Genomic DNA, 27352 nt, shown 5'->3' on the forward strand with positions numbered 1-27352 from the left:
GGATCCCTTGCTCTACTCTCTGCAGTCTACACCTTGACTGGCCTAAGCAGCTTACCCTTCCGTTTATGCTCACAAGGATCGCTCTTGCTGTTCACAAGCCCACGATATTCTTGGTCTCTCTCTCTCTCTCTCTCTCCAACAATCCAGGTGCCATTCTCTATTTCTCTTTCTACACTCGATAGATGTTCTAGGTTTTACCTTTTCTCTTTCTGCTACATTTTCTGCCGTTATAAGTTTCTTTGAGAATTACTGTGATACTAGTCCGTTAATAGTCTGTCTGGTTTTACTCTTGCTCAACATTCAGGACAATCTTGGAGAACAGAATTAAGGGTGAATGCGTATTTTCTTGAACATTATTATATAAAATCTAAATTTTGGAATTGGGTATTTTGTCTGGTAATCTGGTATGGCTATTTGTACTCCAACTTACTTTATGACTTCGGATACTTGGTGCCCGAGGGGGGTACTGACTGTTATTGGGGGGAGAGTTAGCCCTGTGAAAATGCTCAATGAAAAGAACGGATCTTTGAGTTTGAGTGTCAATAGAAGGGGTGGTTCGAATTGGTCTCTGCTTAAGTGCTCTGCCAATTCCAATAATTCAGCCAATGCCCATAGTGCAAATCAGTATCAGAGTAAAGATCCGTTTCTGAACCTGCATCCAGAGATTTCAATGCTTAGAGGTGAGGGGAACAGTACAATGCTGACCCCAAGACAGGAAAGTGGCATTGAAAATGTCACAGAGAGCTCAAAAGATTTGGCAAGTCTGAACAATTTCAATGAGGCTAAGATTAAGGTTGTTGGAGTTGGTGGTGGGGGTTCCAATGCAGTGAATCGGATGATAGAGAGTTCAATGAAGGGGGTGGAATTCTGGATTGTTAATACTGATATACAAGCTATGAGGATGTCGCCCGTGTTTCCCCAGCACCGGTTGCAAATTGGTCAGGAGCTTACTAGAGGACTTGGTGCTGGTGGGAATCCAGATATTGGTATGAATGCTGCCAAGGAAAGCAAGGAGGCAATTGAGGAAGCAGTTTATGGTGCAGATATGGTCTTTGTGACTGTAAGTTCAATTTCTGTATCTAAAATATTTTAATTCATGAGCACTTTTTTAATTGTTTAGAGTATAATCCCTGTTAACTTTTCCTCTCAATATCAGTATGTAAGACAGATGTGCATATATATTCCATCTTATTATAGTTTTATTGTCTTTATTATGCAGAACCTCTGAGATATATGTGTTTGTGTGTGTAAGCTGGACCAACTAAACATAATATCATATTCATACTATCCAAAAGATTTGAACTTGTCTTGCCAGGATAGCATTTAAATTTGAAGAATAATGGTCACCAGTATAGAGAAACCTCTCAAGCAGTTTGGTGATACACATCTTTCTCTTTAGTATTATATGTGCCTGTGTCCATGTTGTAGTTGACTGAACCAATAGGTGTTGGAAAAAGCTTTGTGAGAGAACATACACAGACATAAGGTCCATGTACTATTTTAAAATAAAAATTCTCTCGGCATATAATTTTTTCCCTGTTACCTTCCAGAATGGGCCAATCTGGTGGAATGAAAGCCATGTCTAGCTCTCAGACACATTAATTGTTGAGATCGTGATTCCATCTGGAATTGGTTGCTTTTCTCTTCTCTCTCGCTCATATAGGACTTCAACTATTATGTGCAGGCTGGAATGGGGGGTGGAACAGGGACTGGAGCAGCTCCTGTAATAGCAGGAACTGCAAAAGCAATGGGTATCTTGACTGTTGGTATTGTCACAACCCCCTTTTCATTTGAAGGGCGAAGAAGAGCAGTTCAAGCCCAAGAAGGAATTGCAGCTTTAAGAGAAAATGTTGATACTCTGATTGTCATCCCCAATGACAAGTTGTTGACTGCTGTTTCCCCATCTACCCCAGTAACAGAAGCATTTAACCTGGCTGATGACATTTTACGACAAGGTGTTCGTGGTATCTCTGATATAATAACGGTATGGATGTTGGAACATTTTTTTAATGATACTCCCTGTTCCTGGCTAGATTTTTGTTCTTGAACTTGACTGTCATTGCTATGAATTTCACTACTTAGTGGGGTTATATTCTCCACTATTACTATTACGGGGTATTATTATTGTTATTAGGAATTAGTTATGGCCTATGGGATATAGTTTTTTACATCACTAAATTGTCACAGTGACCATATTAGTCCCTAGTTGTAACCTATAGTTGCAAATTGGTCCCACCTTACAGAATCCATTATCTTCCTAATGGAAGAGAAAGTGAAATAACTGTGAACTCAGATACTCTTGAGTTCAGTATAATTATAATGGTTATTGTTTTTTGGTTTAATATATTCAGAAGATATTTTGGTTTCTAATGTTCATTATGAGTGAGATTTTTGGATATTGAAGGGAAGAAATAACTAGATAAGTGGACGGGGATTGACTGGGAGCAGATATTTGATGCAGCTTTGTGTGGTCCAGATTGATGAACCCTACGCCTCTCTGCATGTGTACCTCCTCCCCTAAGGTTAAGGAAATTTAGGCTCAAATTTCAGGACAGTAGAAAGGGTGGGGTAGGTGAGTGGGAGCTTAAGTGAGGAACAATCCCTCTGAGAGTTGCAGAGTTGGAGGAAATAGAAGCAGCTTTAATGGCATGAAAGAGGTCTGAACAAATGGCCTTCAATAGCTTCAATTGTAGGTCATTACCATTGCGATTTTTTTTTAATAAAAATTTTCTAACAAATTAGGTTTTCTTACATTGCTATTAAGGAGGTAATGGGTTCTCTAGGTAAGGGACGAATTTGGCAACTATAGGTCACAATTGGGGACTAATTTGGTCACCATGATGATTTGGGTATGTAATACAATATCACATAACTAAGTTTTGAAAATGACAGTTTCCCCTTGTTTATTATTATTCTGAACTCTTGTTTTCCTCAGTGGGGTTTCTACACTGCATAGCATTGTTGAACTATGAGTTATGACACTCAGGCTGCTTTCTGTTTATTTTATTTCTTTTGTTGTAGTGAGTGGAGGCTTCTTGTGTCATTCTGTTTAGTAGTGGTCTTAGTTCTTTTAAGAATTAAGACTACTATTCCTGGTCACAGTATTCATTACTTTGATAAAAACACAACGTTTGTCTTTCTTTAAAGTAAAAATAAAAATTAGCTACTTGAGTGCTGACTTGTTAAACGTAAACATAACTTCTAAACGACAAAAAGTCAAAAAGACCTCAAACTTGTATTTTATGCAGAAGATGGCTCTGGTGTTGTCATTCATAAAGTGCAATAGATAGTCTTCTTGGAGTTATATCATTTAATCTTAATGTTTTTGAATTTAAACATGAACATGCATACATACACTTGTGTGTGTGCGCGCATACACATATATATGGGAGGTTATATAATGCCTTTTTGCCAAAACAAAAGAAAAGGTGGGGGAGGGGGGGGGGGGGGGGNCTTGACTGTTGGTATTGTCACAACCCCCTTTTCATTTGAAGGGCGAAGAAGAGCAGTTCAAGCCCAAGAAGGAATTGCAGCTTTAAGAGAAAATGTTGATACTCTGATTGTCATCCCCAATGACAAGTTGTTGACTGCTGTTTCCCCATCTACCCCAGTAACAGAAGCATTTAACCTGGCTGATGACATTTTACGACAAGGTGTTCGTGGTATCTCTGATATAATAACGGTATGGATGTTGGAACATTTTTTTAATGATACTCCCTGTTCCTGGCTAGATTTTTGTTCTTGAACTTGACTGTCATTGCTATGAATTTCACTACTTAGTGGGGTTATATTCTCCACTATTACTATTACGGGGTATTATTATTGTTATTAGGAATTAGTTATGGCCTATGGGATATAGTTTTTTACATCACTAAATTGTCACAGTGACCATATTAGTCCCTAGTTGTAACCTATAGTTGCAAATTGGTCCCACCTTACAGAATCCATTATCTTCCTAATGGAAGAGAAAGTGAAATAACTGTGAACTCAGATACTCTTGAGTTCAGTATAATTATAATGGTTATTGTTTTTTGGTTTAATATATTCAGAAGATATTTTGGTTTCTAATGTTCATTATGAGTGAGATTTTTGGATATTGAAGGGAAGAAATAACTAGATAAGTGGACGGGGATTGACTGGGAGCAGATATTTGATGCAGCTTTGTGTGGTCCAGATTGATGAACCCTACGCCTCTCTGCATGTGTACCTCCTCCCCTAAGGTTAAGGAAATTTAGGCTCAAATTTCAGGACAGTAGAAAGGGTGGGGTAGGTGAGTGGGAGCTTAAGTGAGGAACAATCCCTCTGAGAGTTGCAGAGTTGGAGGAAATAGAAGCAGCTTTAATGGCATGAAAGAGGTCTGAACAAATGGCCTTCAATAGCTTCAATTGTAGGTCATTACCATTGCGATTTTTTTTTAATAAAAATTTTCTAACAAATTAGGTTTTCTTACATTGCTATTAAGGAGGTAATGGGTTCTCTAGGTAAGGGACGAATTTGGCAACTATAGGTCACAATTGGGGACTAATTTGGTCACCATGATGATTTGGGTATGTAATACAATATCACATAACTAAGTTTTGAAAATGACAGTTTCCCCTTGTTTATTATTATTCTGAACTCTTGTTTTCCTCAGTGGGGTTTCTACACTGCATAGCATTGTTGAACTATGAGTTATGACACTCAGGCTGCTTTCTGTTTATTTTATTTCTTTTGTTGTAGTGAGTGGAGGCTTCTTGTGTCATTCTGTTTAGTAGTGGTCTTAGTTCTTTTAAGAATTAAGACTACTATTCCTGGTCACAGTATTCATTACTTTGATAAAAACACAACGTTTGTCTTTCTTTAAAGTAAAAATAAAAATTAGCTACTTGAGTGCTGACTTGTTAAACGTAAACATAACTTCTAAACGACAAAAAGTCAAAAAGACCTCAAACTTGTATTTTATGCAGAAGATGGCTCTGGTGTTGTCATTCATAAAGTGCAATAGATAGTCTTCTTGGAGTTATATCATTTAATCTTAATGTTTTTGAATTTAAACATGAACATGCATACATACACTTGTGTGTGTGCGCGCATACACATATATATGGGAGGTTATATAATGCCTTTTTGCCAAAACAAAAGAAAAGGTGGGGGAGGGGGGGGGGGGGAGGGCATATTTGTCACATGGCCCTTTTTTCCTTCTTTTACCAACAAGGTTGATAAGACAAACATACCCTTACTTTTTTCTTTTTTTAAGAAAAAGGTGTTGTAGTAAAAAGAATTTTAGAAATTTGCAACAAATGCCAGGGAAGTGTTGCATTGTTAGAAATTTTGATGTTTTTCTTTGATGAATTTAATATATTTTCTTCTCCAATACATGCAACTTTTAGATGGTTGAATTTCCATTTTCTGTCATTCCTAATGATCTGCACAAATTGCAGATTCCAGGATTGGTGAATGTAGATTTTGCCGATGTACGTGCAATTATGGAAAGTGCTGGTTCCTCATTAATGGGGATAGGAACTGCAACAGGTATGTTCACAAAGCTCAGATACCTTAATTCATTAATCAGCAGAATGCAATTGCTGCCTTGCCGCCTAAAGCTTGAATAGAGTCATTGTTCTTATGTCTTACTCTGCATTAAATTTGAATGTATTCATTTAGATTTGAAATTAGTTCCAATCTTCTAAATATATTTGTCTATATTGGCATTGTGCCTATATTCAATCCTTATGAGGAAATGAAATATGTAGAGTTACCTTGTTACAATCTGTCTCTAACAAAATAGTTATTTTCTCTAGTGTTATCAGCCAACTAAAATTGAGCAAAAAAAATGACGTTCTGTTGTTGTTATGCAGGGAAGACCAGAGCCAGAGATGCTGCATTAAATGCCATTCAGTCTCCATTATTAGATATTGGTATTGAGAGGGCTACTGGAATTGTGTGGAATATAACTGGTGGGACTGACTTGACATTGTTTGAGGTACTCCCCCTTCCCACCCCCCACACCCTTTCTGATCTATCTTTCTTTTTATGGCATGTTCTCAACATTACATTCATTTTACCCTCAAAACAACATGACACAATTTACTGATCTTGGGAGCCTAAATCTTGCATATCAGCCTATTGCACATGTAGTGCTGGAAAATTTTAAATGGACAAAAGAACTTACATATAACATATCAAAGGTTTGATAAAATTGGGTTAACAAAAATGGATGTCAAGGGTTACGAGGAACCTTTGTTTTCATCTTGTACCATTATGCAATCAAAAGACCCATGCTTATGATGCATCTCCACAAGCATTGAATCCTATCTGCCATTGTTCTATGCCAACTTCTTACTTTTACTGGGCGTTTGGTTGCAAGGAGGGAATTAGGGGGGAAAGGAATTGCAATTCCATGGGAGATGAATAGTGTGGGAATTTAAATCCTAGTGTTTGGTTTGCAATAATAGAATTATTGGAAATTTCCAGTGTTTGGTATCCATGGGAATTGAAAGGTAATTAGTATAAAGACCAAAGCCAAAACTATAATGCAATGCAGTCATTATTTGGAACATGCCCACATGTTTTGGATTGATTGTTCACTTTGGATATAAACTTGTATCACTAGAACATATTTAATAGCTCACAAAATTTACTTAACCATGCAATTTGAGATAATACTAGGGGATGCATGGGATTCTAAGAATTGCAATTCCAAACCAAACGAAGGAATTTGTTTGCCTTCCGATTTAGGTGAGAGTGGAATTCTAATTCCCTCCGACCAAACGAGCTATTATTGTTTTATTTTCATTTAGCATTTTTGTTATACCCCGGAGTAGTTCATGTTAAAATTTTTGGCAATGCATTACCCAGAAATTAATACAGTTCTGTTTTATTATTTTGAGCAAAACACATGACTGATCTTATATTATTTTTCTAGGTATATATGGCTTTTCCACCAATCCTGATACCATTTGTTTTTGTGTTTATAGTCCTTGTTGGATTCCTTTTTCTTTTTTGGTATACCAGTGGGGGTAGGTGGTCTGAACTCTGGAACTTAATTTTGTGTTTGGATGGGTAGAAAGTGGGAAGAAAACAATAGGAGGGTGAGGAAAATGAAGAGCGGAAATAGGGATGAAAATTTTTGTTTGGATGGGAGGAAAGGGAGAGAGAGGAGTGAAGAAATAGGTCTGATGCATGGATTGAGGGTGAAAGATGAGCAACCATGAAGGGCAAAATTTCCCCTCATTTTGGAGGGGAAGATATTTTGATGTGATGGAGGGATATTTTTAATGTTCTCCCTCATTTCTTTCCCTTCCATTTTCCTTCCAATCCAACCAAGGGAAAATAGTATTTTTATACCCTATCTCTTTCCTCTCATTATCTTTCCTCCATTTTTCACCCATCAAACTCACTATCTAGGAGGCCTCTCGCTTACCCTGTCAAACTTGGGGGTTTTAGTGTCGTTGTTGGATTCTTGAAAACATTACTTTTCATACTTATATTTATAAATATACGGAGTATATGTTAGGACATTGCAGAATCGCTAATTGTCCTTTATTTGAATCTCACACCCACTTTCTTATGATGCTGTGAACTTTTATTAGGTAAACGCTGCAGCAGAGGTCATATATGACCTTGTTGATCCAAGTGCCAACTTAATTTTTGGAGCTGTTATCGATCCCTCAATAAGTGGTCAGGTATTTCCTCAACACAATAAGCAATCATTGTTTTCTTTTCCCACATGCTTGAAAATGATTGGTTTCCAACTTCCAAGTACTGTTTGCATTGGATTAAGAAATTAATGAGAGAATTTGGCTGTTTATCAAGTGGCATGACTTCAGACAAGAAATATGCAATTTTATCCAACTAGGCTACAACTCAACATGGTAGAACATTCAATTAATGTAGCTTTACTCAGCTAAACACCTTTTCTATTTGTCCTTGTGAAGTTGCATTAAATGGGGAGGACGATAATTTTTAGACTCATAGGTACAAGCTACTGATAGAGCGTTTTCATGGTTGGCTATTTATTATAAAGAATATAAATAATAAATGAAAGTGTGTTTTTACGGTTGATTGGTGTAGAAATCTTTCTCATTGAATCACAGCGGGGGGCAAATCCAACTAGAAAAACTCACATTGGACTTGGGGATAATTCTCTGCATGTAATATATGCACTCAAACAACTAACCCCTGACTCTCTCAGAGGTAAGGCAGACCTTAAAAGGAGTTTAGGTTAGGAATATGGCATCCTCTGCAGCAAGATTGACTGTGGTCCTGGCTTGTAGACCCCGCAACAACCATCCCTCCGGAGAACAAAATTGTAAATTTCATTGCATGATTCCTGGCTAGACAATTTCTCAGACACTGTGTCAGGTTCTCTGACTCAAAGCCATTTCTAAGTTGTCCATCAGCTTAAACAGGGAGAAATTACCAGCGCACATTTGGTTTGAATCTGGAAAATTTTTATCGAGCTAAACATCTATTAAGGTTGTCCATAAAATGTTTAGTTTAATCTGCTTGTATGTAGACAAAATTCTAAGCTGTGATCTGCTGAAGGCGTGAGAAAATCTGACAATGATTCATCACCTTTATGGGCTCATACTTTAATCATTCTGTTGTTCAGCTCGTTGCCTTTTCATTCTCGTTTTGCCCTTGTCCCCTATATTTGCTTAACATGCAACTTTGCTTTATTTTTGTCTCGTTGCCTATATCACTCAGGTTAGTATTACTTTAATTGCCACTGGATTCAAACGGCAAGAAGGTGATGACAAGCCCCTCCAGGTAATTGTTTCTCTACTCTATTTTTGTGTTTTTAAAAAACATGGCATGGCATACAAACTACGTCAATTTTCACATTGATTTATTAGCCTGCATTGAAATATAGGCAAATCAGGTAGCACCGGGAGATGCTTCCATTGGAATCAATCGACGGCCAGCATCATTCATGGATGGCAGTTCAGTCGAGATCCCTGAGTTTTTGAAGAAGAAAGGACGCTCACGCTATCCAAGAGCTTAGGTGACTCCTTTTTATTCAATATAATTTTTGCCTTGTTTTATAACCCCGTGTTGAGGCCCTTGGGTGCAATTTTTTCTCCTTATCAAGCCACTCTTCTCAGCAGGATTTCACTAATGCATCAAAGGGCGAATTCACCTCCAAGAAAGCATTAGTCCATCACGCATTTCTCAATAAAGTGCTATACGTATGCGATCTTTTAGTTGGTGAATACTTAGTGCTTCCAAGCCAATCTAGTAGAATAAGTTGTCGATTTTCGCGATTAGTTGAGAAAAGTTTATAGAAGACAATTAGATGAGCCTTGTGGTGGTGTGTACAGTGTATTATATTTGATGCTTAGTTGAAGGCTTCCATGATTATGGTTTATGAAATAGGGCAGTTTTGGTTATTCCAATTCTTGTACTAATATCTGTTTTGTTCTTTTCTGCCACTTATAGTCTGTGTAAACATCAGTTTCTCCTCTAACATTCAAAGAGAATGGTAGACACATGAGACAATATTGGTTAAAATGATTGACATGTTTCTTGTATAAGAATCCAGACATGGTTGAAAATGATGCCTATAAGGCCAAGAGTTCTCTATTTTCTTTTTTCTTGATATAATAATTATAACACTAATTACATATCAATGTATAGGTTGAAATTAACATGTGTTCAATTGTATTTGTCATCCTTATACCATGGACCAGAGTTTACAGTGCACTGTGGACCCCGGTGAATGTGTATGTGTCCTATTTTGTGAGTTTTTGTGTTCTGTGTTATAAAATTTTGTACCTTAAGAGTATGAATTATATACTTTGAAACAAATTAGTAATTGTCTTATTTTATGAATTTTTGTGTTCTGTGTTATAAAATTTTGTACGTTAAGAGTATGAATTATATATCTGAAATAAATTAGTAATTGTCTTATTTTATGAATTTTGTATCTTGTATTGTGAAATTTTGTGCTTACAAAAACAAATTATATACCTAAATTAGATTTGAAAAATAAGTAAATATATAGCATATGTATGTGTTTTGTGTTTTGATTTTGTGTCCTGTGTTATGAAATTTTGTACGTTACGAATATAAATTTTGGACCTCATTTTAATCTAGGGCTCCTAATGCTATATGGAACATGCTCCATGATACAAATTGCCATTGTATTTGATGGAATATATGACAAAGGGCTGACTCATTTAGATTCAACCCATTGCTAGGAGTGGAAGAAAGATGGGGAAAGGATTGTGGTTCGTAGTTGCATTGTAGATTTGTAGGTCATGACTAGTAATTGTGTTTTAGGCTTATGAAGGATTTTTTAAATTGTAAATAGAAATATTCTTCATTTAGGAAGGAAAGGGAAGAGAATAGAGAGAGTTTCATTTTCAAAGTAGAGGGAGTAGACTGCTTCTCTATCTAAAATATGTAATTACCTAATTTTTTTCTCTAATACTCTAACGTATATTTGGCTCATAGATTAGGTCCAAAATGGAGAATAAACATATTAAATATTTTCATCGTTTGTTTTGATTTTTTATTCTCAGTAGTAGCTCAGATAATAGCATTTTTAAAAATGAAGTTTTCATGAATAGCTTCTTTATTATAATACCAAAACACCATTTACACACATATGCTTATACACACATACACTCCCCTATTTTTGTCAATGTCTAGTTGACCTTAATTAATAATTTTTTTAAAAACATGTATAATAATAATAATAATAATAATAATATTATTATTATTATTATTATTATTATTATTTACTCTCCCACACAACATTTAATATAAAGAGTATTTATTTCTTTAGAGTAATTATTTCATTATATTCGTTAAACCAATCAAACATGAAATACAATTCCAGAAGTCTATTATTTCAGTAATCCGGACAATAGAATAGAATTTATATTCTATAATTTCTACCCGTATTTCTTATTTACTCTATTCTTTATAGAATAATATTTCTATTCCTTCAAAATCCATTATGTGAACCAAACATGCTTAAATTTGATTAAACTTGTACTAAAATAATATGATTTCTAATCCTTAACCTCTCTTAAGTTCAACTAATATATGAGGTCAAGGGTCATTTAAATACACAAAATTCTGATATACAAAATAGGAAAATTATACTTGTATTTATGAAGTATACACTATACTTTAAACACTTAAAAATCAGTGATTTGTCAACATGTGGAAGCAAGTATAGAATTAGAAATATCTCCTCCGATCCCAAAATAGACCAAAGCAATACGAGTCATATGATAAAAATGATTGGTGCAAGCTAAGGTGATGAAGAGCCACCCTAATGTGGGGTTAAAAATCCTCCACAAATCAAAACTTGCATCCTCATTGGCTAAATATCTCACAATCCTTCCAACATATCCCCACACCCACCCACCAAATGGAGCTCTTCTTTTTCTCTTTTTTTTTTTTTCCTCTCTTTTTTAGAAACAAAGGAAATTTACAATGAAAGTATGTAGGAGATAAATTCCGTTCCTATGTAGTAATAATTTACTAATCACATGAGACAAATCTTGTATGACAGGGTCAAGAAGAATCAAGCATATGACATTTAGGTGTAAGAATTATATTTCATCCACTCTTAAGGACAAATGGAGCGTTTTTCATACCGTAAGAGAGAACTGATCTAAGTAAAAAAAAAAAAATTTGTAATAGCTTGTAAATCACTAGGTAAATCACATTATGAAAATCTTGCGTGACTGGGTCGAGAAGGTGGACTGATTAAAAAAAAAAAAGAAAAAAAAATGATGTTTGAGAGGTGGGGTGTGTTTTTTTAAAAGAAATTAATAATTAGGGATGTGGGAAGCTTGAAATAAACCACACAATTGGGTGATGAAAATCTCCAAAAAGACACGTACAACTATGAGTGGCCATACAAAAGAAGCATCACTTTGTGGTGACGTGAGAGAGAACCAACACCACCTTTACTTCTCCCACCCAAAAATAAAATCCCTTCTCCCTTCATCCCATCTTTCCCTTCTCTTCTCTACACATAATGAGTACTCATAACAACACATCCATGAAACACCAACTTCCACCACCCAACTCCTCTTGCAGTGAAGAAGTTGTTGGTGGAGAAAACCAATCCAAAAGAAGCGTGCGTGAAGCTGAAGCAGCGGCGACGGTGGAGGATTGTGGAAGGGAGAGGCTGAAGAGGCATAGAGGAGAGGTGGCTGGGCGGGTTTGGATCCCGGAGATATGGGGACAGGAGGAGCTGCTTAAGGATTGGGTTGATTGCTGTGCGTTTGATGCGTATTGGATGAACACCAATATCATCTTGGCTCGTACGGCTTTAATTGAGGACACCAGAACCCATTCCCATTCCCACTCCACCACATTAAGATTAGACAACACTTGTTAACTTCACTTCTTTACTTTATTATTCTTCCCTCCATTTGTCTGTCTTTGTTATCTCAAACATTTCTGTATTTTCCTTCGCAACAAATGCCAAGTCAAATATTGAGAATGTTTTGAGTTTCAATTTCTACTTTTATTCTTAAAAATTACAAGAAAATACATAAATACATACAAATTTTGTTAATTTACAAGGTAGTATTTATTTATGACGAACCTGTGGACCTCCCATTTAGGAGGGAGTCTCAAGGGGGGAGCCACAGAGACGCCATTGAGCTCTCAAGTTACTTTGAGGTGGAGTACTAATTTTTAAGAACTTCATTTTTCATCACAATGAGTTTTAATTTCTACTTATATTCATAAAAACTACAAGAAAATAAAAAAATACCTACAAATTTCGTTAGTTTACAATGTAATATATGTTCATACATACTGTCTCAATCTATTCAATCTATTAAAGCACACAAACATACTTTCTCAATCTATTAAAGCACAAGATGAACCTGTGACCTCCCATTTGGGAGAGCTACTTCGAGATGGAGTACTAATTTTGAACAACTTCATTTTTCATCACAAATTCACAATGGGTTAGAGGAAGTTAGCGAATAGCAGTAAAACACTAAAGAAAGAAATCTCTATAAAATTTATTCACATATGTTTACTCTGTTTCCTGCCAAAATCATATTATGTGAAATATGTGAATTTCTAAATTACACAGGTATAAATTTGAAGATACAGATTTCAAAGCAAACCCAAAACAAAATACAAATTTCTCACAAAGGGGGCAGGAAAATTGCATTATAGATATAATATATTAAAAATAGTGCAAGTTAGCGCACAAACATCTCTATTATAAGACTACAATGATAGTTCTTCGCCTCCGGATTGAGGAGCCAATTCCCATATCTTGATTGTCCCATCATCACTAGCTGAAGCAAGTAGCCTCTTATCCTGCCAGGTTTAGACAATCAAATGCAAAGTTTTAGAGGCTTCCTGCCCTTCAAGTTAATCCTCATCAAGTAATGAAAATAGTATGCATGGTTCAGATTAAAGTCAAGATCTTGCTCTTCTTCATCTTATGGATATTAGAATTAACAAGCTCCCAGAATGCTGGCTGCATTGGGTATTTATTAATAACTTGGGAGAGACCTAGGCAAATGGCTTGGAAAGAAGGAATATTTCGATTACAGTGAAGTCTATCTGAATGGTCAATCAGATAAATATATCACCAACATTCATAGAATGCAAACCTCACCTGGCCATGTAAGCTATCTCTGGTATTTGATAAATTAAAAGTTCTCTGCCAATTAACAGATTGATGGCTGTGAGCCTGTGACAAGGAGTATCACAGTTCCAGCTATAAGGTGATAAGAACTAGTTTTACATGTATTTTGATCTAAACCAAAACCTTGGATCTCATCTTAATGTTTTAAACCGTACTAATTTGATCCTTATCTATGTTAGTCCTAGCTTGTTCCATAGCACATTACAGGCAGAAAGAAGTGACGGTCAATGCTTATGATAATACATGTAGATTTCAAAATCCAAATACTTACTGTTGCAGTGTTCCACTGCACAGCATTTACATCCATTTCATGAGCCTTTTCCTTCTTCAAAAGTAAGCTGTATGTAGGTCCATCAACCTGAGATTAAACATATGCAGAAACAAGCTGTTATTTTAAAGAAGTTCAAGTGAAACAAGCAAAAATTTTGGTTGTTCTGAAGCAGGAGCTTTGTGCAGTTGTCAGTAGCGTACTTTGACTAAGCTTACTAAAGCTCAATATCTTATGTAGTTCATAAGAAATTGAATGCCCTGCACACCACACCCACCACACAACTCCATCTTCTTCTCATGTGCAAGAGGCTATTGGAACTAAATTTATTTCAACTGTAAGTAGTTATAAGTTTTTCATGGTCTAAACTGAAATCTCTTGGTATGTGAGTAACATTTCAGTTCTTTCCAATTTCCTATTTACATACACAATCCTTTAACTCAACTGTTGATTCTCATCTCGTAGGACCTTTGCATGGGAGATTGGGATCCATTGTTTGGAAAATCTAGGTTCGGGTTTCTTAGAAATCTGGGTGGAAGGGCAATGGGATCTTGCTTAATAATTTGAGTTCGTTCCTGGCATTTCTGCCATTTCCACCAAAAGTACTCGCTTTTTTTTTTTTCCTAACTTGAGCCAATATGTAACTCCAGATACAATGGAGATTTTTCTAATTGGGGAATATTTTAACTATATTCATAACTAGATTATACATTTCTCAGATGTAGAAAATGTGTGTTTAAAAATGGCAAAAGTTCACATAGAACCAACCACCTCCTCAAATTTTTAACAGCTGCACACGTGAACTTCTTGTATTTTCATTATAGAAGGCCAGCATATCCCACTTGAAAATAAACATGAGCATACGGTTTTCAAAAAAAAAAAAAAAAAAATGAGCATACAAACTATAGAATATCCCTGAACTGCCCTGGATTGCAACCTTCAATATTTATCAGAGGTCAAATAGGCCTCTATTAATTTAGTGTACTATATTGTCTATAGCTTTCACTAGTTAATTCTTTTATTTGATTTGGATCAAGTGAACTTTGTTAGCTCTAAAACATTTGAAGTAGGGAGGTAAAACTGTGTAGTATATTAGTAAATGAATCAAATATCAACGACGGTGAGGGTTCTTAGATAATTAAAGTAGTACCGATTTGTCTTCATTCTCAACAAATAAGCGTATAGCATCATCAGCTGCTCCACTGGCAATTATTCCTTCTCTGAAATGTTACATAGATCAAATAAGCTTTGCATAAATGATAAGGCAAAAGAAAAATGAATAACGAAGTAGAAGAAAATAGAGAGCATCATCAATTAAAAGATTTCTTGTTAGCAGTTAATTAAACCACCCCACTCAACACTGTCCTGGTCTTTTAAGAAAAAAGTACTCCGTAAAAGAGAATATGGAAAATCTTTAGACCAGTGAAAGTGAGAAATGAAAAGTGCATACTAACCACAAATCATATGTTTTAAGAGATAAAAGGAAAGTTGATACCTTGACCAATGTACTGAAAAAACTGTTCTATCATGGTACCCAGAGAGAGTGCTAATATGCCTCCTGGGAGAACGAAAACATCATTGTAGTGAGCATGCAAATCAGAAACTACTAACTAGAAAGAAAAAAAAAAAAACAAAAAAAACGCACAAATATTAGCAAGTCAGTTGCTACATATATTTAATGAACTCTGTGAATGCTCTCTTGAAGTAATATGCTATTTTATAATTGTTGATTCCTTGATCAGACATATCAAGATTAATTTTGCCTTCTTTATATACAGAAAATTCATCAAATGAGAGCAGTAACTTCATCTAGCATCTGAAAATCTATAAAAGTTCGGTCACAGTTTTTAAACTGATTTAAGTCAGACCAATTCTTTTCAGAGGCAAACAAGTAAAAAAATGCACTTCTAGGCGAAAATTATAATGGAAACCAGAAAAGCATGTTAGAATACATAACTACTGATTGAAGAACAAATACACAGAATGAGTATTAGCATTGCACTCACCAAGGTGCTTTTACATCACCAGACTGCAACCTTGCTATGTCAGCACTCCATATCTTTAGGGTAAGATCATCACTGCAAAACCATTACAACAATAGCAACATAGTACCCCTTTTATGTGCACTTCCATAAGTAATTCAATTCTAACCTTATACCGTTGTACGGATTTAAAACAAATAAAAATGAAAGAAAAGAGACATCTAACTACATACCTACAGGTAACCATTTTATCTCCACTGAAATTAAAAGAGAGAGCCCAAACTGTTGATGTATGACCACTGTAAAGAGAACAAACAGGTTTGCATCAGCTTTCAACAATCTTATAGAACATTGCTGGTAATAAATGTTTGACAAGTGGTAACTTGATATAGAACATGTGGTCAAAACAACATAATTAAAGATAGTGTGCAACAAATGTCAATAATCTTCTTTTAAAAAATAAAATAAGATAAATTTAAAGCAAAATGGTGGAGCAAGCTTAGTTGTCACCTGCTAGATTCAGCTAAAGTTTGAATGCAATGCCAATCATCACTATCACCTTCCTCTGCCCAAACCTGTCATTTGAACCAATTTTCTGGTAAATTGAAAGGAAGATGGATGTTGAAAATACACTGGCAATAGTAGGCCTGTAGTTAATGGGGGAGTGGGAAGTGTAATGTCACATTTACCTTGATGGTGTTATCATAACTGCATGAAAACAAGATATCCACAGAAGGATGCCATTGCACCATTTTAACATCTTGTGTATGACCTTGCAGCACAGAAACACATTCAAATTCATTACCAGGCAATACTTCCCATATCCAAACTGATTTGTCTCGTCCACAAGTTGCAAGCAGCGTGCCCGATGCATTCCATGAGATACTTTTGACTTCATTTTCATGACCCTAATGTAAGTCCATATCCCAATACAAACTAAAATTAGGACACTTAGAGATGGATGAAGGGTGTAAAGGAAGGATAATTGGGAACAGCTTAGAAGTTGTTGCACAAACATGATACATGGAAACATCAATTCAAATTAGTAAAACCTTTAAACCATTTAAACAGAAACTTAAAGCAAAATCAGCACAAGGGTTACTGTTTTTTTTTTTTTTTTGGGGTAAGTAATTGTAAACATGAAGTGTAGAAGTACTTAGTAACAGCTGATTCCAAACCAGGTTGCAACAAGAAAATGATAAAGTACTTGTTTCTTTCTCTCACTTCATTCCTCTATTTGGGATTGCATTTTGTTGGGTTAATTGCACTTATGGTCCCTAAAATATGTAAAAAAAAATAATGGTCATATTAGTCTCTCAATTATATTAATGAGACAACATCACCTCGAATTATGCATCAAGGTGGCAACTTTGTTCCCTATCACTGCAGTCGATAGTTCCACTTAAAATTTTCACATGTTTTGGCCAAAACAGACTTGTTACCATTTAATAGAGGTCCTCAAATCACCGCCTTGTGCATAATTAGGGGTAATATTGGCTCAATTAAGAAATTAATTTGATCAATCCTGCCTATCTTAGGGTCCAAACGTGCAATTAACCTCTTTTTTTTATATGATGTTGGAGAAAGAGGGAGAGGGGTGGGGTTGCAAAACTTTCTGTAAGGAATTAAGATACAAAGTACCTCTAAGGTGGAGACACATTCAAAATCACCTCCAATGTGTTCCCATATAGCAGTAGTGGCATCAAAACTTGCAGTTGCCAGCAATTTGCCAGATGGTGACCATCCACAAGACCTAACAGTTCGTGTGTGAGTCTCCTCTAAAACTGCCTGCATATTGAATATAACAGGTGCTAATGTTAATGAGTAATAAATTGACCTCAATTGCTACACCAAAGGAAACAAAGAATCCTAGAAAACTAGAAAGTATAAAGAAAGCGAGGATAAAAGACATTTACAAAGATCATCAGGCGCATTAAAGATATTAAATCTTTCCTATTTGTTTTGATATTATATGAAGACTAAAAATCTCTATAGCTGAAATTCACTTCCCTTATCATTGCACAAGTAGAAGCTAACAGCAAAGCAATTAGTGACCGAACAATTTGACTCAAATAACAGACGTAAAAGGAGACGAATAACACAAAGAGGAATGATTCCAGAGACCACTTGGCAAGCCTGGTGTTAAAAAAAAAAAAAAAAAAAAAAAAAAAAAAAAAAAAAAAAAAAAAAATTTNAACTTTGACACAGCAAACATTGTAAACCTAATCTGATTTCTTTCTTTCTCTCCGAGAAAATTGAATAGTCTAAATAAAAATTCCAAACCTTGCAATGGAAAGAACCGGATGGGGAGCTCTGTTCCCAAATACGAACGGTCTTATCGCCGCTACAAGAGGCGAGTACTGCGGGTACGCCGTCAGTTCCGGTGGCCGGTTTCCAAGCGACACTCCAGACCCGGTCGCTGTGGCCTTCGAGCCTCTGAATCTCCTTCAGCTCGAAAGTTTTGTCCAAGAAATTCATCACGAAGATCGCGGAGCAGAGCTGCTGTGAAGTGTCGGAGCACCGGCTTTGTGTTACGAGTTCTTCGGCACAGTGCACGCGCCGCCGAGATCAGAGTTTTAACTGGTAAGACCTTGAGAGACCCGTGCACGGCACACCCGCGAAGAAAATACTTGTACCCGCACAATACTCCGCGATTCACTAACAATTATTCCTTTATTGTAAAAAGAATTCAAAACAATAATGGAAATTAACTATTTGTTTGTTTCATGGATTTCGGAATTAAGAATATGAATTAAAATCATAGTTTTTTTTTTTTTTTTAAATAGTTATTGTTGTTTGTTTGACAACTTTTAAAACGCAATTATAAGATTTGATTATCCTTTAAATTAAAAGATCTATTCCCTAATTAAAAACGCAACTATGATATTTGTTTTGATTTTTTGTTCATATTGGTGTTTTGGATGTCGTTATATTAGGATCAATTGCCGTAATTTTTATTTTTGTATTTTTTAAACTTGTATTACAGAGTCGTACATAACTAAACATCAATATGGACAATTGTTCCAATTCTACCATACTACCAAACATGTAAATGGTGTTTTTAGTTGGAAACTTTTGCACCCTACTATAGATTTTGATATTCATTATCATGTTTGTTTGCTTATTTTTGTTATCCTACTATTAGAATCAAATCCTTTAGTAATTACAAAACACATTACCCTTTTACTCATCTACTAAATAATGGAATAAAAAATTAGGGTGAAAAAAAATAAATAAAAAAGTTATTGTCCATACATTAAATTTGGAATTTTAATATATATATACACATATATGTGTGTGTGTATAGAATTCAGTTCCCGTACGGTTGTGCGGTGGCTTTAGGTGCGTAATTTTCTTCTTAAGGTGCGTGATTTGTATGCTTAAGGTGTGTGAGTGTTAAAGTTTAAGGTGCGTGATTTTCCTTTTTAAGGTGCGTTGTTTTTCCTTCTTAAGGTGCGTGATATGTATGCTTAAGGTGTGTGAGTTGTAGAAACTTAAGGTGCGTCATTTTAAAACTTTAGATGCGTGGTTTGTGTTCTTAAGGTGCGTGACTTGTGTACTTAAGGTGCGTGGTTTGTGTACTTAAGGTGCACAGTGTATTCTCAACTGAAGGTGCGCCATTTAAAAAATTTAGGTGCGTGATTTATGTTTTTAGCTTAATGTGCGTGGTTTGTGTGCTTAAAGTGCGTCGTTTTAATGCTTAAGGTGAATACCGCACGGGAAGATATACCTGCACCTGAACCATTCCCTATATGTGTGTGTGTATTAGTATTTTTATATATTTAATTATTTATTTATTTATTTTGATTTCAATTCTTATTTACTATATCAAACAAAGTGACTCCTTATACTCAAACCTATTACAATTACCTATAAGACATATAGATACACATACATATATGTTTACCTATATTAAAATTTCATATTTAATACATAGATAATGACATTTTTGTTTTTAAATTTTTTTTTCCTCATTTTTAATTTCATTGTTCAAAGTAGGAGAAGAGAAGACTAGAAGAGTAATGAATATTCTAATTACTAAAGGATTTGAATTCAATAGTAGGATAACAAAAGTAGACAAACAGACATGGTGATGAGTATCAAATCCTATAGTAGGTAGGATACAAAAGTTCATAACCAAACGCCAACTACTCGTATGATTTAGGGTGTGTTTGGTTCGCACATGGAATCCGAATGGAATGGGAATCAAATACTTGGTAATGGTAATGAATTTTGGCGAAAGAATTTTGCATGTTTGGTAGTATAGTGGAATTAGAATGATTACCAATATTGATGTTTGGTAAATGGTAATATATGACCCTATATGGGAATAAAAAATTTTAAAATACAAAAACAAAAAATCAAAGCAATTGATCCTAATATAATGACATCCAAAGCACCAATCTATCTATAGTATTAATAAAAATAAAATCTTCAAATTTAACATTCCGTCCAAAACACTCCTATACTATTAAGGTTTGCGTAAAATTGTAAAATATTGTAATACAATTCCTATTCGTACTACAATTGTACATTAAAATAAGGTAATGCAATTGTTAATAAAATATATATTCTTCTCTACTTTCCTATTCGTAATACAATTTTAGATTAAAATTACTAATCGTAATAATACAGTACATATATTTCCTACAATGTAGAACCGTCAAAATGGGCTTAGCCCGCCGGGTTTGCCTGTCCCGCCCCGCGAAAAGGGCGGGGCGGGTTTTGATTTTAGACCCGTATTTTGACAGGCTTTTTAGCCCACCCCCGCCTAACCCGCGGACGTGATTGTTAACGAACATGTGGACGAACATGTTTGTGAACGTTTTCGTTAACGGTAACGAACACGTTCGTGAATGTATTCGCTTACGTTAACAAACACTAATAAATGCTTAACAAACAAACACGAACAAAATTTTCAAAAAACCTTAACAAACAAACACGAACATACCAAAATCCTTAACAAACGAACACAACCCTAAATACTACCCCAATGGGGCTCAAACCTATGACCTCCTATTTGGGAGAGTCACTTCGTGCTACTATATCACAAAGTCATTGACAAATTTTGTCCTTAATTATTCTAAATCTTAAAGTAGAAGAATTAAAATGAACTCACATGTACTTTGACCCACAATTTTATGATACCAATGGTTTTTGAACTCTATGAGTTACACATACATAAACTCGTCTTACAACAAGATTGGTAGGAGACCCTCTAATTTATCAACCAACTTCAGTTCCTTCCAATATGTTCCTAGCAGGGGTAAATTAATATATTTGAGCTATAATTAATAATTTTCAAGGTCTCATATCATTATTTTATCAATAGTTTTCAATAATTCATCTCTCAAATAATAAGTTTGTGGTCTAATTTCATTGTTATGCCCAATTATTAGTTCAAACTAGTGTTTTACTCGTGTGGTGCACGAAAAAAAATTCGTTATTATGATTTTAAATAAAAAATTTTAAAAAAAATAAAAAGATATTAAAATGTTCAATATAATTATATAGTTAGACTTTTATATATTTGGTCTAGTATCTATTTTTATAGAATACAAAATTAAAATTAAAATTTTATTTGGTTACTATAATCTCTAATCATATACATATTTAGATAAATTTATAAAATAAATTTACATAATTAAATTGATTTATTCTTAATTGTATTATATATATATATATATATATATATATATATATATATATATATATATATATATATATATAAATTCTAACAATATAAATAATAACAAAGAAAATTACTTAAAATTTTAAAATTTTATGAGTAAATTTCAACTCTAATTAGACTTATTTTCTTATAAGATTATATAATACGTTATACATGCGGATAGTATTTATTAATATGTATATATACAAATTCTATAATATAATTTTTGTAATTATAATTTATACTAATATATTTATAATTAAAATAATTACATTTAGAAATTTTAAAAATAGTATTTTAATTTTGTATGATTAATATAATGCATAAGTATATGTATGTATGTATTTAAAAAATTTATAAATATTATGAACACACATTTTGTTAATTTTATAAATTCATTTATTAATTACATTTCATATTTTATTAATTATAATTAAGGGAATTGCATTTCATACATGTCCCTAACTATATTACATATTTAGACAAATTTATAAATATTTTTGAATTTTTAATTAAGAGTATGAATTTAGACAAATTTTAAAATAAATTTTCTTAATGAGTAACCACTATAGTAATTAACGTGTATAATTATACCAATAATCAAAATTCTATATAAAAGAGTGTATATATTTTCATATTGTACACAACACTATAAATATAGGTTAAGTTTAGTAAATGACTATTAGCTGATTGTGTTGTAGAGTATAACTAGACAACTAGTTGACAATATTAGCTAATTATAAAAAGATATTTGGTAAATTACCTGTTAGTTGATAGCTGTTTGGTATAATATTTTTTCCTCAAAAAGTTAATTGAAAAAGTTGCTTTGAGCAACTTTTTGAATTTTAGCATTTTGGAGTTACAAAAAGCTGATTAACCAAATACTTATATTGATTTTTTAACCAAGTCAAACAATTAATAGTGAACAAATAAGCTAAAATTGACTGATAAACTAACTATTTTATCAAACATGGCCATAATGTATGTCTACATAAATGGATAAAAAAAGACATTGATAATAATAGTCGAGAATCAAAGTGGTGAAATTATAATAGTTAATTGACCATTTTAGGTAAAAGTTGCATAGTTAGGGACTAAATTGAGCAACTTGATAGTCGAGAACCAAAGTGGTGAAATCTTAACAGTCCATAGACCATTTTAGGTCAAACTTGCATAATTAGGGACTAAATTGAGCAATTTTGTTAATTAAAAACTAAAGTGATAAAATCCTAATAGTGGAGAGATCAAATTGAGTATTATGGTTAGTTTTAACTGTGAATCGTTTGGTTCAAATCATAATCAACGATTTACAATGTACCAAAATAAAGAGCCTTAACTGCTATTGTAGTCCATTTGGTGTTCCTTATGGTTACAGTTCGAGACCAATTTACACCGTGCATCAATCATTATTGCATGGATCATTGTCTACACAGCTGTGTGGACCAAAAAAAAAAGTATATTATTTTTGTACTGAAGGTACATTATTTTTGTACTGTAGGTACATTAGTTCCAATACTTGGTAATGGTAATCAGTGGAATCTAATTCTTTTGATGAAGGAAAAAGGAAATGAATATACTAAAACGAAAATGGAATATTATGAAAAATGAAATGAATATATTAATATTTCACTGCAAATATAACACAACTTTTCCCTACGAAAAATAATATTAGTTCTTTTTATGAAGGAAAAAGGAAATAAATATATTCAAAAGAAAATGAAATATTAGGAAAAATGAAATCAACATATTAATTTTTCACTAGAAATATAACACAGCTTTCTCTACAAACAAATTAGTAACCACCAAATAAAATATTAGAAAAAAATATAAAGGAAAAAAGAATGGAAATGAATATTAATTTTTTTATGAAGGAAAATGGAAATGAATATATTTATAAGGAAATGAAATATTAGGAAAAACGAAAAGAATATATTAATATTTCACTGGAAGTATAACACAACTTTCCATATGAAAAAATTAGTAACCAACAAATGAAATAATAAGAAAAAATTATGAAGGAAAAAAGGAATGAAGATCAATATTAATTCTTTTTATGAAGGAAAAATGAAATAAATATATTTAAAAGGAAATGAAATAGTGGAATAAAAGAAAGTAATTGATTAAGGTGAAAACTATATGATAAAGGTATGGGCCTGATCAGGGGGATTGTAACCTTGATGTTCTAACAAACTCAGAATTAGGGAAGGAATAATTAACCAAGGGATTTATGGGCAATGCACATAAGAATTCAACTCAGCTACTTTCGTAATCAATAAGCCGAATTAGGCTACAATTGTCCCACTGTCGTGATGCATCAATCATAACCTTAAGCACCTAAGCGTTGTAAGCCCCCAAAATTACCTCTATTTTCACAGTAGGAAAATTAGGTTGAAATTGGTAAGGCTCGAGGTCTCCATCCAACTTTCGTTGTAATGAATCCCTCTCTCAGACTAGCAATTAATTGTGGCCATCAATCAATAACAAGTAGAAAGAAATCCCCAAATCAACATAAACCCTAGGCAAAAGATTCAATCCCTTTATGCAAATGATCATAAACCGAACATCAAGATTAACAATGAACCCCTAATCCAAACCCATAAACGAATTACTCCCGCATGATGGGAGTAAACACGACAAAGCAAGAATAAATAACCATAAACATCATAAGAAATAAAAGGGAAGAGAAACTTAACTGATAAAGAACAAATCCAACTTCAATCCAAGATTCCAAGCTTGAAATAAAATAATCTAATGTAAAACTAGTCTAAACTATGCTGGGGAAATATAAACTAAAGCTAGGGTTCAGAACTCTGTAAGGGAACTCTGTTTAATTGTAGAGAATAGGTAGAATATATAGGAGGTAGATGGGCCTTGGCCCATTAGGCAGCTTCCAATTCTTTTCCAACTTGTATTCTTCCTTGTAATTTCCTTTTCTTCCAGAACTTGTCCAAAATGTTCCAATATTCTTCATTTGTTGTTCCTTGTAGATAATTCAGCACTTGGACAATATAACACACAAACAATTCCTAATTTCACTAGGATACAGAAAATAACCTTCAAAACAACTAGAATAAGGGGTGAATAATTGTACAAAATAGCAGATACCAAGGCGAGCATGACCCAATGCTGTATATAAATCCTTTTTTCCATATCCCATTCTAGTCCCTAACAACACCCCCACAGGCTGCTCTACCTGATGAGGTGTCTACCGAGCCGTCAAAGTTGATCTTTATCATACTTGTCATAGGTTTCGACCATCTTAATTCCTCCCATTTATATGAATGGAGTGTGTGCGGGTGCTTCCTTCCTTTTGCGTATGCTGCATTTATTTCCTCCACTTGGGATCTTATCCAGGCAGTTTTAGCCATAAGGGGTTGGGTAGAATTATTGAAGATTACCTCATTTCTCCACTTCCAAACCCACCAAATAGTTACGCTGAATAGCACATTGTCATTCTCGGGCCTGTTTTGGTTACCTTTCGTTGTGATACCCAGTCTAACCAATCTTTGAAGGTGAGATGGTTGGTCGTTGCTTGGGCTAAGGGTATAATCCTCGACCAGACTGCGACAGCAGCTGGGCACGTGCGCAGGACATGATCGACATCTTCGAGTTTATCCCTGCATAACCAGCAGTTGCCATCATCTGTCATTCCCCTTCTCTGCCTCATGTTATTTGTCATGATCCTACCATGTCGTACTAACCATAGGAAGGTTTTCATCCTGCTAGGGAGTTTAAGTTTCCAAATGGCATTCCACTTGGTTGCTTCTAAAGTGGTATGCATGTTTGAGGCCATTTCATAGGCTGCATTAACCGAGAAATCATCGAAGTTTCCATATCTCCAAGTTAAGAGATCTTCTGCGTTCTGATCCTCATTGATTATGATGGCTGCTATTGACTTTAGTGTTGCTTCCGGGAGGACTTGTTGCAGTTGATCCCAGTTCTAGCCACTGTCAGTGCTCCAATATGAAGCAACTGTTCTATACCGGTCCAAAAGATGGACATTTGAGATGGCCATCTCTATCAGGGGAGCATGACCAATCCATATGTCATCCCAAAACATAGTTTCGTGACCATTTCTTACCAGCTTTGAAATGCCTTTCTGCACAATTGGTGTTGCTTTCAATATCCCTTTCCACACGAAAGACATATTTGTCTTGGGCCTCCATGTCGCACAATCCAGGGAATTATTCATGTATTTCGCTTTCAAAACCTTCGCCCATAGGCTGTTCTCATTCTGCATAAGTCGCCATCCCAACTTAGCTAAAAAGGCCTCGTTCATTTTGTCCAGTTTACATAGGCCTAAACCTCCCTCTGCTTTGCTCTTGGTGATAGTATCCCAACTAATCAAGTGTGTCTTCCTTATGTTATCTGAGCCTCCCCACAAGAAGTTCCGCACCAACTTCTCTATGGATTTGATTACCCCTACTTCCCAGTGTCGTTTGCATAGAGTAATAGGGGATTGCCGACAGGACTGATTGAACCAGCACCAGTCTCCCAGCCAACGATAGTGTTTTAGCCTTCCACCCGGTTAATCTGTGCTAAATCTTTTCGATGAGCCCAACGAATGATTCCTTTTTCAATCTCCCATGAACTGAGGGCACACCTAGATATCTTCCCAGATCATCAACTATGGGAATTCCTGTGAGTTCGGATATCTTTTGCTGTATTTCTGCTTGGGTTTTGTTGGAGAAATAGAGAGCTGACTTCTGAATATTTACTCTTTGGCCTGAATGCTCACAGAAGTTCTTTAAGCATTTGGACATCTCCTCGGCTTGTTCTACCGTTGCTTCCCCGAAGAGCACCATATCATCTGCAAAAAACAAATGCGTAAGGTGAGGTCCTTGTCTAGTTATCCTAATGCCCTTCCACCTACCGAAATTAACCGAATCAAGTATTAAGTGACTAAATCTTTCCATGCATAAGACAAAGAGTAGTGGTAATAAGGGATCTCCCTATCTAATTCCCCTTTTTGGTCTGAACCAACCAGAGAGTTGCCCATTCCAGTTGATCGCCAGTCTTGAAGATGTGATGCACTCCATAATATTTCTTCTCCATGCAGTATTGAATCCTATGTCCGCTAGGGATTCCTCAATAAAATTCCAGGCCAACTTGTCATAAGCCTTTTCCAAATCTATTTTCATAATCATCCATCCTACTGAAGCTTTTCTAATTCTCATAGAATTTAGGACTTCCTGAAACACAATAATGTTGTTGTATGCAATCTGCCTTCCAGGAATGAAGCTTGTCTAGTGATGCCCTACTAGTTTGGTGGAGATGTCCTTCAAACGGGATGCCATTGCTTTCGTTATCAGCTTGTATACCACATTACAGAGGCCAATTGGCCGTAGTTGTTTGACTAATTCTGGGTAGGGACTTTTGGTATGAGTGTTAAAATCGTGTCATTTACACCTGGGGGGGGGGGAGGAGCTTGCCTTCGGAGAAGAAGCTCATGGCGAATTTTAGCAAATCCTTCCCAACTATGCCCCATGCTTATTGATAAAAACCAATTGTATACCCATCCGATCCCGGGGCCTTGCTTGGGTTCATGTTAAACAAGGCTTGCTTTATCTCTTCTGGTTCAAATGGTCGGTTAACTGACTGCCATTCTTGATTTGACAATACTGGATAGTGCCCATATATGAAATTTTGGGAGCTTCTACTATGGTCCTCTGCAAACAATAGAGTAAAGTAATTTCGAACATGTTCTAATAGGAGGTCTCTATCTGTCACCCATACCCCTTCCTTTGTTTTAAGCTTATCAATTTGTGTCCTATTCTTGTTAACCGATGTCGCAATGTGGTAGTATA

At 34.8% G+C, this 27352-nt stretch overlaps 2 protein-coding genes across 4 annotated transcripts; one reads left to right on the top strand and one right to left on the bottom strand.

The window, feature by feature from the left end:
* Nucleotides 1-9536, top strand: LOC116030595 (cell division protein FtsZ homolog 2-2, chloroplastic-like). Of its 3 annotated transcripts, XM_031272906.1 has the most exons (10): nucleotides 1-147; nucleotides 305-1060; nucleotides 1685-1766; nucleotides 3465-3682; nucleotides 5421-5511; nucleotides 5838-5962; nucleotides 7572-7664; nucleotides 8689-8751; nucleotides 8855-8986; nucleotides 9090-9536. In XM_031272906.1, exons 2-9 carry the CDS (start codon nucleotides 407-409, stop codon nucleotides 8984-8986), a joined length of 1458 nt encoding a protein of 485 aa, XP_031128766.1. In that variant the 5' UTR covers nucleotides 1-147; nucleotides 305-406; the 3' UTR covers nucleotides 9090-9536. The 3 variants fall into 3 exon arrangements, with proteins under 3 accessions (XP_031128766.1, XP_031128774.1, XP_031128758.1); XM_031272914.1 differs by lacking the exon at nucleotides 3465-3682 and having other exon boundaries at nucleotides 1685-1984; nucleotides 9087-9536; XM_031272898.1 differs by lacking the exon at nucleotides 3465-3682 and having other exon boundaries at nucleotides 1685-1984.
* A 3423-nt stretch (nucleotides 9537-12959) lies between these two features.
* Nucleotides 12960-18528, bottom strand: LOC115997366 (protein CIA1). The gene is made up of 10 exons (XM_031236914.1): nucleotides 18158-18528; nucleotides 17516-17662; nucleotides 16564-16782; nucleotides 16385-16449; nucleotides 16108-16173; nucleotides 15899-15970; nucleotides 15388-15450; nucleotides 15043-15112; nucleotides 13896-13982; nucleotides 12960-13290 (listed from the first exon to the last, which is right to left on the bottom strand). Exons 1-10 carry the CDS (start codon nucleotides 18350-18352, stop codon nucleotides 13198-13200), a joined length of 1077 nt encoding a protein of 358 aa, XP_031092774.1. The 5' UTR covers nucleotides 18353-18528; the 3' UTR covers nucleotides 12960-13197.
* Nucleotides 18529-27352: the final 8824 nt, after the last annotated feature.

This window comes from Ipomoea triloba, chromosome 1 (assembly GCF_003576645.1).
Source record: "Ipomoea triloba cultivar NCNSP0323 chromosome 1, ASM357664v1".
NCBI lineage: Eukaryota > Viridiplantae > Streptophyta > Magnoliopsida > Solanales > Convolvulaceae > Ipomoea > Ipomoea triloba.

Coding starts and splice junctions, on each gene's coding strand:
- LOC116030595 (XM_031272914.1), top strand. CDS start 407: ATGGCTATTTGTACTCCAACTTACTTTATGACTTCGGATACTTGGTGC. Junction 1,061..1,684: donor CAGATATGGTCTTTGTGACT/GTAAGTTCAATT, acceptor TATTATGTGCAG/GCTGGAATGGGGGGTGGAAC. Junction 1,985..5,420: donor GTATCTCTGATATAATAACG/GTATGGATGTTG, acceptor CACAAATTGCAG/ATTCCAGGATTGGTGAATGT.
- LOC115997366 (XM_031236914.1), bottom strand. CDS start 18,352: ATGAATTTCTTGGACAAAACTTTCGAGCTGAAGGAGATTCAGAGGCTC. Junction 15,113..15,387: donor TTTTCAGTACATTGGTCAAG/GTATCAACTTTC, acceptor GTAACATTTCAG/AGAAGGAATAATTGCCAGTG. Junction 13,983..15,042: donor TTGAGAATGAAGACAAATCG/GTACTACTTTAA, acceptor GTTTAATCTCAG/GTTGATGGACCTACATACAG.